This window comes from Onychomys torridus, chromosome 19, assembly GCF_903995425.1.
Source record: "Onychomys torridus chromosome 19, mOncTor1.1, whole genome shotgun sequence".
In the NCBI taxonomy this organism is placed as follows: Eukaryota; Metazoa; Chordata; class Mammalia; order Rodentia; family Cricetidae; genus Onychomys; species Onychomys torridus.
The window spans coordinates 16,202,613-16,215,241 of NC_050461.1; the positions used below are offsets into that span (position 1 = coordinate 16,202,613).

General features: G+C 42.6%; 1 protein-coding gene across 1 annotated transcript; it reads left to right on the forward strand.

Moving 5' to 3' along the window:
- The first annotated feature begins 287 nt into the window (after window positions 1-287).
- On the forward strand, window positions 288-5,780 carry Calhm5 (calcium homeostasis modulator family member 5). Its single transcript, XM_036169085.1, has 2 exons — window positions 288-915; window positions 4,218-5,780. The coding sequence occupies exons 1-2, from the start codon at window positions 376-378 to the stop codon at window positions 4,605-4,607; spliced, it is 930 nt and encodes a 309-aa protein (XP_036024978.1). The 5' UTR covers window positions 288-375; the 3' UTR covers window positions 4,608-5,780.
- Window positions 5,781-12,629: the final 6,849 nt, after the last annotated feature.

Here is a 12,629-nt window from a genome sequence, read left to right on the forward strand (position 1 = left end):
TCTATTTGCAGTAAAAACAAAACAAAACAAAACAAAAAAACCACACACACACACACACACACACACACACACACACACACACACACACACATACACGATGAAAGAATATTAGAAGGAACCTGTGGGCTTTGTGGGCTTTGCATTTAGTCTTCAATGTTTTGACTGCCCTTAAGTGTCAGCACTCACCAGTAGGAGGCATTATCTGCACGTTGTTGGGAAATAAGCATTCCTGGGGAATGACATTGTTCCCTTATCTGGCTGGATGCAGACAGAGGAGGGCTGTTGTTTCAAAAGAGCTCCACCCTCAGCCCCAGCCACAGTTGCTGTGTTAAAACCCAGGCGAACGTTTTTTCCCTCTTCGTGTGTGTCTCCAACATGGATGCTTTTCAGAGCATTTTAAAATTCTTCCTTAACCAAAAAACCGCCATTGGCTACAGCTTCATGGCTTTGCTGACCGTGGGAAGTGAGCGTCTCTTCTCACTTGTGGCTTTTAAGTGCCCCTGCAGCGCTGAGAATACAACCTATGGGTTGGTTTTCCTCTTTGCCCCTGCCTGGGTGTTACTGATCCTTGGATTCTTCCTGAATAACAAGGCGTGGAGACTCTTCACTGGCTGCTGTATAAACCCCAAGAAAATCTTCCCTAGGAGACGCCGCTGCCGCTTCTTCTACGTCCTGGGCCACATCACGCTGAGTTCATTGGTGGCGCCAGTGATGTGGCTCTCTGTGGCTTTGCTGAATGGGACGTTTTATGAATGTGCCATGAGTGGCACCAGAAGCGAAAAGCTCCTGGAACTGATTTGCAAGGGCAAACCCAAAGAGTGCCAGGAAGACCTGTACAAAGTCTCCTGTGGTAAAAGCAGCATGACACCCGTGGAAAACGAAGAGGTGAAGCTGTCTCTGCAAGCCCAGTCTCAGGTAAGGACCAATGGGACTTTTTGCTCCCAGAGTGAGCTTGGAAATTTCTCTCTGTCTTCCATTCCGCCAGGCCAGAGTCTAGAGTCTTACCAGAATACGTTGACACTAAGTGGAAACTGGAACACGACGGAGCATTAAGACAATGCTCAGGAAAAGCTTTTTAGGGACAGGGTGGCTCAGTAAAATTGCTGATTGGATCGGGTAGTCTCCATTTCCAAAAAGAAAATACCCTCTGGGTTATGCATATGTAAATACTTAAGTGCTCTAAACCATCTCTCTGGGTTGACTTTGTAAATAATGCAGAACACAAAACCACACACTGAGTGCTAACCCTGAGCGGTAATTAAGCATTACTGCCTTCTATCGATTATTTATTTTCGAGCTGGTTTCTCAAAAAAAAAAAAACAAAAAACCACAGACACATCTTATTCATCCACTGAAACACAGCTACTACTTTTCGGAGTAGCACGAGGTGCAATTAGCAGGGAATTTTACTTGAGTGACTGCTGTGCCACTGCTGCTTGTGAGCATAAATGCTGTCGGGATCCAGAGTTTCCCAAACGAAGTGGGACTGAGTGGTCTTTAAATGGCCTTCCGTGAAGAGTGACCATATTCCCTACAGAGGTTACGACTTTTTACTCTCTGTGCTATATAGCTAGAAAAGTTCTCACGATACTTTAGAAGCTCAGAATTTGGAGCATTGTTTTTGCGGGAAGTAATTTACAGCTTCAACTAATCAATACAAGGAAGTAGCTTGTCATGGTGCCAGGTATATGAACATAGGTCTTGATGCATAGCCCCGGCATGGCCTTGAGATGAAGTTCATTTCCTATTTCTAAGGCCAAAAGACGCAGTAGGAGTAGATGAACGGAGTCATCATTTCTCAGGAATACTGTTAGTTTCTGGATGAAGGCACATGTGCACTGTAATTTTACTTTTTTAGCAAGGACTTGCCCTTACAACAAACACATCAAAGCAAAGTTGATTCCTACAATCTAAAATGGTTAATAATAAAATCATATTCTTCATAAACTAACAAGCCAAAGAATATCCCGAAATAAACTCCTTTGTTTGATACATAAAGCATAGGTTAGCTGAACCATGTCAGGCTCCTGAGTGCCTTCCATCTTTTGTTGAAGGAAGGTATTAATTACTAATGTTATGATAGTGTGAATGACACATGGTCTACCCCCGCAGGCACCAGGCTCCATTCAGCCAGTGCCAACTCCAAACACTCATTACTGTATAAGCCCTTCGTTAAATATAAACCCAAATAAAATATGCACATCTGGTTATAACTTAGATTGGCCACAATGATCTGTTGACTTTTCAGCAGAGTAAGTAAGGACTTGGGCTTGAGACGTGCAGGACGATACCTAAGAGATGTGGATGAAAGATGACGTAGCAATAGCAGGTGCTGACCGTGAGGTTCAGATGGCAGCCGGCATCACACAGTCCAAAACAATAATTGGGCATGTGGGCGGAGGTGGAAAAGTGCATTCATTCATGGGTGGGTGCGGCAGAGCAACAAGAAACCCAGCTGGGTGACTCTGTGTTCTTAAGGATGGTGGAATGGAGTAGTGGAAAGAGATCAGCCTTGGAGTCAGCTGCCTTTGAATCCTGATGCTGCCACTCCCCAGCTCTGTCATCTAGAACTCTGAAGCCCAGTTTTCTCACAGTGGGGGGATGGTGGCATGTACTGTGCAAAGCTCTTTAGAGATAATGGACATAAAGAGGCGGAAAGCTTCTAGAACATTAGTAAGTGTTCCAAGGTGAGGAGAAGACTGGCAGGATTTGGGGAAGGAGGCAAACAGGACACTATTAGGGTCTGGGCACAGTTACCTCATTCTAGTGGGAATTCCAGGTGCTGTGGGTCTGGGAGGAAGACAAGACTCGGCCGTCGGGTGAGAAATGTTCAATGCTGAGGTCGGAGAGAAAGCAACAGAGGATCTTGAAGCTGATCAAACAGTTTCTAACTCATCAGGATGAGCTCAGGAAGAGGAGGAACAGATTCTATACAGGAGGCCCGGCCACAGGAAAGAAGAAGGGGATGCTGAAGGAAAGGAAGGACTGAGGGAGTCTGTTGCCAGCTCACTGGTGGCTGAAAGAGAGCAGGAGGATTCTCACAGGGTAGTGACTGGGCCTCACTTGGCTACCACAGAACAGAAAGAGACACCCGCCAGCAGGTGGGTAACAGAGGGGACCCATGAGCTTCTTACCCAGCATCATTTCACAGGGTTCCCCAAATATCCTCTGAGATGGGTGACCTTAATATTATAATAAAGCCTAAGGTACAGGGAACGCCCATGGTGAGGAGAAGGGTTCAGCCTGAGGAACGCCAACTCAGAAATGGCACTTATGTAGGCTGAGACCCTTGTAGTAACCCTATGTCTGAATCAGAGTTTGGGAACCATTGAGTTAAAGCTAATTTGGGCTCTGTTATGATCCAAGTGGACCAATAGCAGATTATTGGTTTTTTTTTTTTTTTTCAATTGGGCCCATATGCTAAGGGTCCTTTGAACTGAAATCAAGAGATGCTTTCAAGAAATCTATTAGTTGCTCAAATATAAAATCAATTCAAATTATGAAAGTTAAATTGGAGCAACAAATGTAGAAGATACATTAACTGTAGACTTTTGCTTTTAAAGTTAAAACACCAATAAGATCACTCATATTTAGAAAAGAGTTTCTTTCTCTAATTTTAGAAAATCAAGAATAATTCTCAAAGTTTGAAATGATCCCCTCTTTTTTCCCCCTCTCTCAACATTTAGAAAGGCTTTAAATTCTTAAAGTTTCTATGTATTACTGCATTGTGTATTTTTTGTCTTTACTGTGAGCAATAAATTTTGTGATCTATAAAGTGGCTGTGGCTCTCTGCAAACAAAGTCCCAGGGAAAAAGCTGGTCGGGAGTCTGTGAATGCATTGATGAGTGCCTGGACACCTGGCTAACACACCACTCACTCATTCAAATGACCTCCATGATCCATTAGAAAGCATTCTTTCTTCTGCTAATACTATTGGAAGTGTCTTAATAGTAAGTTATTGGATAGTTACGCTTCCCATTTGCCAGTCTTCTGGTTATTGCTTTGCATAGCAACAATGTTGAGGGAGGGAATGGATAGTGAGTCAACTTTATCTTTATTTGGACTGTCAAAGGCATTTAAAGTTAAAATGAATAGTTTCAAGTGAGATGGTTGTAATGACTGTGGTATTAATGTCGTTACATACTCTCCCAATATTACCCAGCTCCCTGAGATGCCATTTTGCTTTTCTGTGTCCTCACTATTTCTTTCTTGCTAAGATTCTAGGATGGTGCCTGATTTGCTCAGCATCCTTCTTCTCTCTGCTGACCACGTGCTATGCACGCTGCAAATCTAAAGTCAGCTACCTGCAGCTGAGTTTTTGGAAGACGTACGCCCAAAGGGAGAAGGAACAGTTGGAGAACAAACTCCTGGAATGCGCCAACAAGCTGAGTGAGAGGAACCTGAAGTGCTTTTTTGAAAACAAGAGGCCAGATCCCTTTCCCATGCCCTCTTTCGCTGCCTGGGAGGCTGCGTCTGAGCTACATTCATTCTACCAAGACCGTGAACACTACAGCGCCCTCCACAAGGTGATAGACGACGGTCTGGAACAAACCCCACAAGAGGAAGAAACAACAATGATCATGGTGGGCACTGCCCAGAGTCTGTGAATCACTCACCATCACCAGTGATAGACTCATTCCAAGAGTCACCTGCCATCTCCACGACAAGCTATGTCTCCGGTGTTCTCACCATCAGAGCTTCTTTAGGGGAGGATAACACAGTGGGAAACTGTTTTAAGTATCTGAGTGCAGTGTCTGGATGTGCTCACACTAATGCTGAGTGATAACAAAGACACCCTGAGTTGGTGAACGGTTGGGCCCAGGAAGCCCAACAGTTTACTCTGAGCTCTAAGATTTATGACTCAGCCCCTCCAGCCCCTGGCAAGGTGGTCTGCCGCTCTTTGCAGCTATCTGCTGTGGTACTGGGGGAGAGAGGTCTGTGCACGGTGGCATCTTCAGAGTGGCCTGCAGAAACCCTTTCACAAGTATAGCCAACCCTTTTCAAGATGAAAGGAATTCTAGCATTTAACATTCCTTTCCTCAGAAGAACTGCATTCTCAAAGGTCACCAATTGAAAGAATGCAATGTCTAAAAATCAGAGGTTCCCACATTTCCCCCAAATACTGAAGGTCTGTCTCTAGGGACAGGGCTGGCTCATGACTAGTGTATGCTGAAGGCACTCATGCCTTCAGAGCCCACTTCTACATTCTAAAAGACAATCATATAAGACCCACATGCAAGACTGCACTGATACAAAGACAAATCCATTAATATTGTATATTAAAACACTTTTCTCAATAAACATTCCATTTTTATGGTTTTAAAATAGAATATCACTTTCATGGATCCCTACTAAAATTGTGGGTCCAGGGCATGGTGCCTGCTATGTTGTGGGTATGTCTTAGTTTCATTGGACTACTCTAACCAAATGCCACAGATGGTGTGGCTTGCAAACAATAGTTCTCACAATTTGAGAGGATAAAACTTCTGAGGTCAGGGTAACAGAACAGGCAGGGCCCAATGAGGGCTTTTCTTCAGGTCACTGACTGCTGATACCCCACTGTGAGTCATGTGGTGAGGAGGGTCATGTGATGAGAAGCGTCATGTGATGAGTAGGGCAAATGAGCTCCCTAAGACATCGTTTTTGATGAAACTCAGCCCTACTGCAGGCTCTGCCTTCATCGAATGACCCCCAGAAAGACCCACCTCCTAATGACATCACCTTTGAGGTTAGGTTTCATCATGTGAATTTCAGAGGTATATAAACATACTATAGAGTAGATTCATAATAACTTGATACGGGTCTTGGGAGACTGTCCTCAGTAGTCCTAGCATAAAATTGTATTGTTATTTTATACTCAATGGAAATAATGTGTTACTCTCTATTATGTAACATTTACTCTGTGTGTGTGTGCGTGTGCGTGCGTGTGTGTGTGTGTGTGTGTGTGTGTGTGTGTGTGTGTGTGTCTGTCTGTCTGTCTGTCTGTCTGTCTGTCTGCCTGGCTGTGTTTGTGTGTAAGTTCCCATAAATCTCTGAGCAGATCAGTGCTTAAGGCACAGTGTTCACACTTTCCACTAGCTCGCTCCTTATATCACTCACTCACACCTTACGTCACTAGCTCTCTGCATCTCCGGATTAAGAAGGCTTCATCTTAGGTCTTCATTAACACAAAAGTTGATGAAAGACTGTGGGAGAATCCTACAGGTCCAAAACCTCCAGAAAAATCTTAAGATTGTGATTTATATGAAAAGTAGATTTGGCCTTCGTGTCTCCCCTTTGTGCAAAGCTTCTAGGACACTTGGATTCTTACCATGTGTCCTTTTACTAATGAAATGACTCCTAAACAGCTGAGGATGGGGCTGGCTGTCAGGAACAAGCACGTGACTAAAAGGCTGAACTTTTCAGCCTCGTCCTCTGACCTCCAGAGAGCAGACAGGGGCTGAACGTTGAACTGATTCTGGCAGGAATGTCCAACTCTTTTGACATCACAACACTATGTTGTCATCTACAAAGTTTATGCTCCCAAACTGGCTGGGCAATCATGGGACACACACACACTCACACCCACACACCATTCATACACCCACACTACACACACACACACCACTCATACACACATATACATACACATACATTCACACATAAACACTCCACATACACACTCACATACAGACACACATACACACACATACCAAAGGTAATGGAAAAATCCAAACAGGTGATATGTACAGTAATTTCCTGAGTCATATGCTACTCTAGTGAATAAACCAGCATAAAGAAAGAATCAGGAGCACCTCTAACTGGTAGAGGCCCCCAGCACAAGTTGTAAGTAGTTTGGGAGTCTACTGCTAGTGGATAACATGCAAAGTCACTCATCCAAATGTCATCCAAAGTCAGGGACAATTATTTGGGATATGGGCTCTAAACTTGCATGGGCCACATGCTTAACTCCAATTAGTGTCAGAAGTGATTTGAATTATAGGATACTCACTTTACACTGGAGAATTTATCAGTATGAGAGAAAACACCAACATTAGGCAAGAACTATTGATATATATATATATACTCTCCTTCAAGTTTCAGAGCAGCAGCATTAGGAGTGTGTGTTGGGTATGGGGATATGGAGATTATGGATGAGACAAGGCAGAGGTGTCAGATGGGATACATAAACCAGTATGTAAAATGAGTGGCTCTCCTTAGCCTTCCTTGACCAGGGGCTTGCCCATCTCTGAGTGTCTATTGAGAGCCAGAAAGCAGGGGGGACCCAGCCAATAGCCATGCTTCTCTTGGGTTGGGTCAGAGGTAGCAGTTCTACAAAAGTAGCTTAGTTGCAGAAGGCTTGGGAGTAAGGTGAAATCACTGGGGCACATGTCTGCCACCCTCTACCTCAGAGCCTTTCTATATTCAGTACATTCAGGATTACTGATGCCTCGATCAAGGATATCCAAGCTGGCAAGCCAGCAGCCTGGACTTTTTGCTTAGTGACTAGAAGACCTGACTCTCCCACTCTAGTCACCCTGAGATGAGTCAGGTCCTCTTCCTGACTCCTAGTCTGATCCCTGTGGAGTGGCATTTTGTGCAGGAGGTGAACAGGTTCAACACACCTTATCTGTTCCCTCAACAGCCTTGGAGGGAATGGGTGGAGACAGGGAGAGCAAATTGGTACCTGTTCTTCAGTGTCCAGAAGGTGCAGGTCTCCAGAGATTGGGAGACAAGATGGTCTGTGTAGAGAACTTTAGAAGTGTGGGCAGTTTGTTATCATAGATGGGCTTCCCTAGAAAGAACCCCAAACTTGTATATTTGACCTTCTGAAATGAGTGGGCTTAGGAAAGACCCCCAAGCATAGCAGATGCAAGCAGATGGGGTTTCAGGTAAGGTGTCAGCCCTACCGATCCCTTAGCAAATGCTAAGTCACCAGATGGCAGAAAAGTCATACCTTTCCTTCCAAGGTTCATTTTAAGTATTTCAACTATTAACTGTCATTAACAAACACCTAAGGGAAGTCAACATTCAAAAGGATAAGGTTCATCTTGGCTCACACTTTTGGGAGTTATCATATATGGCAGACTTGTCCCACTTCAGGCATGTGGCCAGGCAGCACATCATGTGACGCTCATGGCATAACAAAGCCACTTAGCTCAGGAAGCAAGAGAAAGAAGAGCAATGGGCTGTGCCACCCACTCCCACTCAGGGCACGACTGAGTCAACCTAAAGTTGTCCTACTATGTCCCATCTCTTCCCAACACCATCTCCACACCATGAAAAACTGCAGTGCAGACCTTTCCTGGGCCTTGTAAGGATACTGCAGATGCAGACTGTAGTACAGTATTATTGCAGTTAGACTTTTGTGTTCCCGAATTCTCTAACATGGATTTCTTAATTTCCCCAACATTCCCTCTTTGTCTTCGGCTGTACAAATGAGAGGATATTTAGTTTCTTTGTGGGTGAGACTAGGATCCGCCTCTTTTATAATCCCAGACTCATTAAGAAAAACATTAAGGCTGGATCCAAAGATCTGTTTTTTTTTGTCAGTGTGTCTCATACTTTGCAATAATCTGAGGCTTTGAAAATATCAGTGTCCGGCCCACTACACATATACTGATATTTTATTTTTTCTTGGAACCAGACCTTAGGATTTTGAAAACTATCCACATAATTGTTTCCAAGGAATTCATGGTAATGATAAGGGCATGAATTTGTGATATTTGCAATACTATCTGGTTTTTGAATAGTGACTTATGACCAGGCCTATGTCTCCAGGTAGGAGAAAAGCCCTAATTAGAAGTATTTGACAATGTGCATTGGTGCAATTTTAAGTTACCAATGTGATACCCTTAAATGAATAGGTAGGAAGAAATAATAACTGTGTTTGTTTGTTTGTGCCCTATAGCCTAGATTGGCCTTGAACTCACTATGTCACTGTGTAACCAAAGCTGACATTGAACTTCTGATTTTGCCTCTCCCTTCTGAGTTCTGGGGTTGCAGATCTGTACCACCACACCTAGTTTTGTCTTGTTTCTTAGAGGTACATAGTTCTAGCCAAGTCAGTTTTGGCCCATCTTGGTCTTATTTTTACAAAATCTACTATCTGAGTGTTAATTAGGGTTCTTCAGTGAAACAGAATCCATTGCATCTGTATGCATATATACAGATACATGAGAAGGGATTTGCTGGGGCAATTAGCTTACACAATTCTGGAGGCCAGTGTCTCACAGTAGTCCATTTTCAAGCTAGGGAAGTGGGTTAATATGGTTCAGTTCAGGACCAAAGGCCTGAGAACTAGAGGAGGTGGTGTTATAACTCAGTTTGAGGTCAAAGGACAGAGAGTTTGGAGTTGTGATATGGAAGGGCAGGAGATGGATGTACCAGTTCTTCAGGGAGAGTGGGAAGAATGGGGGTGCGCAATGAGAGGGAGGAAAGAGAGATAGGAAGCTAGTTAATGGGAGTTAGAAAGGAAATGCAAATCTATTCCCTCATCTGTCTTCTTTGTATTCTCCAAACTATTAGTAGATTGGATGGTGCCCACTTGCATTAGGTGAGGGGGGGCTTTTATATCCAACCCACTGATTCAAATACGGGTGCTACCCAGAAACACCCTCAGAGACATACTCCCAAATAAGGATTTACCAAATGAGTATTAATCTAATCAGGCTGACATCCAAAAATTAACCATCACACATGGTAAATGGAATAGAATTAATAACTCCAGATGAAAGATGGATCTCCGTAATCTTCACACTAAGGTTCCTCATCAGACTCAAGTAAACAACAACAACAGCAAAATACAATAGAACATGAAAGCTGGATCAATACAAGGTGTTACAGCTTGTTCATTGGTCTCTTTCAATGTCCAATGACTTTCTAAAGTCAGTCACCTTGTAAGGAGTCCATGTTAGACAAGTGTAGAGAAAGGGAGAGGAGAATGTGGAGGAAGTGAGGACAAGAGAGAAGGAACCTAACAGGCCCAGTCATCCCAGCTATTGTAGATCAAGGCAAGCCAGTGAGCAAAGAGACCTTTTGGAAAGCCTGGTCTTAATACAGCAGGCATGGCATGAGAAAGAATCAGGAAGCTTTGAAAAGTCCTAGATGTAAGACCCTCACCAAACCAGTGTAAGCCATTCCTACACACTTGAGCTATCCCATATGGGACCATGACCTGTTCAGACTGCGGACCCAGGAAAACCACAAGCTCAAGTAAATACTTATTGTGTTAAGTGACTAAATTTGAGGGCAACCTGAAATAATACATAATGTGAACTAAAAAAAACCCACAAAGATATGATTTATACAAAGATCCTCCCATGTTTTTCCCTTGACATTTTCTTCCTTAAGTTCCAAGTAGCACCATAACCTACATGTCATGATTTAATAAACATGAATCAGTACCTCTCCAGAATATCTCCACCAAAGCTGGAAATGCTTTTTCAAATTTATTTTTGGTTAAATTATGTCTGAAAAGAACATAGTATTGTAGGTTACACTCCATTTAAAGTCAACATAGTATTGAGAGGAATCATACATTAAGCTATTATTTGTTATTAATACCGGGGTCAAAATGAGAGCGTGTGTGTAGTGGAGAAGGTTACAGGGTAGACTGGTTTTGAGTGAGCTGGAGACAGGTGGATTAGTCCTCATCTTGCTTTTCCACGAATTGTCTCAGATCCTCAGCATCAGCTTTCAGGCGGAGGTTAGTAGAAGTTAGAGCCCGGTCTCTACACCTGCAGACTCGAGTCTGCACTGAAAGTGTGTAGGTGACTCCAGGGCATGTTAAATTTGAACTTAGAGAGGCCTTTCTCAAACTTAGCTCACACTGAAATCATCCAGAAGGCTTAGTAAAATAAAGCTTGCTGGATTCCTTTTCCAAGTGTCTGAGTCCATAGGTCTAGAGATAAGCAAGACAAGCTGCATTTCTAGCAGGTTCTCTGGCAATGCTGATGTCACTGGTTCAGTGACCACACTTTGAGAATTCGATGTGAGATAGCTCCAAAGCATGGAGTCAGCCATTGTGGGGAAGGAGACTAGATAGAATTTATATTTTTGGAGTCTGCCCCAGACCTACTTACTCAGACATCTTTGTTATATCAACCTGTCCAAGAACTTGGGGGTCTTTCCATTTGTCCACAGATACTATTGATGCTTTAGGAATGTTTGAAAGCTTATCTCACGTAAGTTTCTTACAGTATTTATTTGTCAGTATTAGTTGTTGCTATTCCCAATGGTGTCTCTTTCCATTCTATCTTCCAAAGGTTGTTATCCCAGTACATGAAATCTATTATTTTATGCCATTTTTTGCCCTTTATTGATCTTTTTATTGCTTTTCAGAGCTAGAAAAAGAAGCCTTTACAACTCCTAATGACATAATGGATGTAGACAATAAATATTAAATTCTAAACTATTAGGTGAAATCAGGAGAGCCAAACCCTGTGCAACTTGAAGCCACTTTATCTCCATTAGCATCCTCAAAAACAGCAAGCAGACATTTGGTGCCTTGGGATGCAGGATAAGAGTTAAGCACACAGTACCACTTGGGAAGTATTGCTTACCAAAAATGAAACCCAACAATAATCGGGTTTATAGGAAATGGTAGCAAAATAAGGCAAGGTCGTTAATATAGCAACCAGGCAAATTCCAATTTAGATGATTCTACTTTGCATTTAGGTCTGAAATGTTTTCCAAAGACCCCTGTACATAAGTTGTACATAAGCTTATGGTGCTGTTGGAATACGGTGGAACCTTCAGGGAAGAGTTCCTAATGATCCCGGGGGGGATGTCTGTGACAGAGATATTAGGACTCTACACCTGATATGTTCCTGTTAGTAGCACGGTATTTGCCTAGACTCTAAGGTGACCTTTCATATTTAACATTTGATGTTTGTAAATATGTTTTCAGATAGGTCAAAGTTTCGGGACAGGTTCTACTTCTTCTGTTATGGAGAGTCATTTCCTTTCATGTCAGGAAGATTGAATTGGTGGGTCCCCTCCTTATGCTCTTGATTTGTATCATTCTCAAGAACTGCATTCTTTGGATTCAGAACCAAACTCCTGCTCTGTTCCTGTTGGTATTTCATTAAATTAACTTTTCAAACTTAGCTAATGTTGTAGTGCTGGGTTTTTTTTGTTTGTTTGTTTGTTTGTTTGTTTGTTTTACCTAAATTCCCCAAGAATACTTGTGAGGAAGAGTATTAGCATTTCCATTTTTTATAAAATGCGTTAAAGTTCAAAAGGGTTAACTTTGTTAGGCCACTGTTAAGGTATAGGAAATGAACTTGAACCCATGTTTGTCTGACTGGTAACACACATGCTGCTTTCTCATGTCATTACCTGTAAAAACATGTCTTCTCCTTTGTAATGTGGAGATCTTGAATTAGTCTGTCTCTCAACCTGCCACCTTAAATTGTGGGCAGTAGCACATAGGTTCCCAGTGAGTGACTTTCTGATCTGTCCCTGGGAGTAAATGTCTGTCCTCTGCATCCAGTGTCTGAACATTTGGTACAGTTATGCTCAACTCTGCTTCTACTGTATTAATGAGGTCATAATCTCGATTTGTTTATTCTTGTTACCTTAGTTAAAAATGACAATTGATAAAATTTACATTGGGAGGAAGTTCATAAAAGGTTTAGAATTTTCCC

Bases quoted from the DNA above. Each gene is read 5' to 3' on its own strand.
- Calhm5 (XM_036169085.1), top strand. From the start codon at position 376: ATGGATGCTTTTCAGAGCATTTTAAAATTCTTCCTTAACCAAAAAACC. The intron at 916-4,217 runs GTAAGGACCAAT...TTTCTTGCTAAG, and splicing joins CTCTGCAAGCCCAGTCTCAG to ATTCTAGGATGGTGCCTGAT.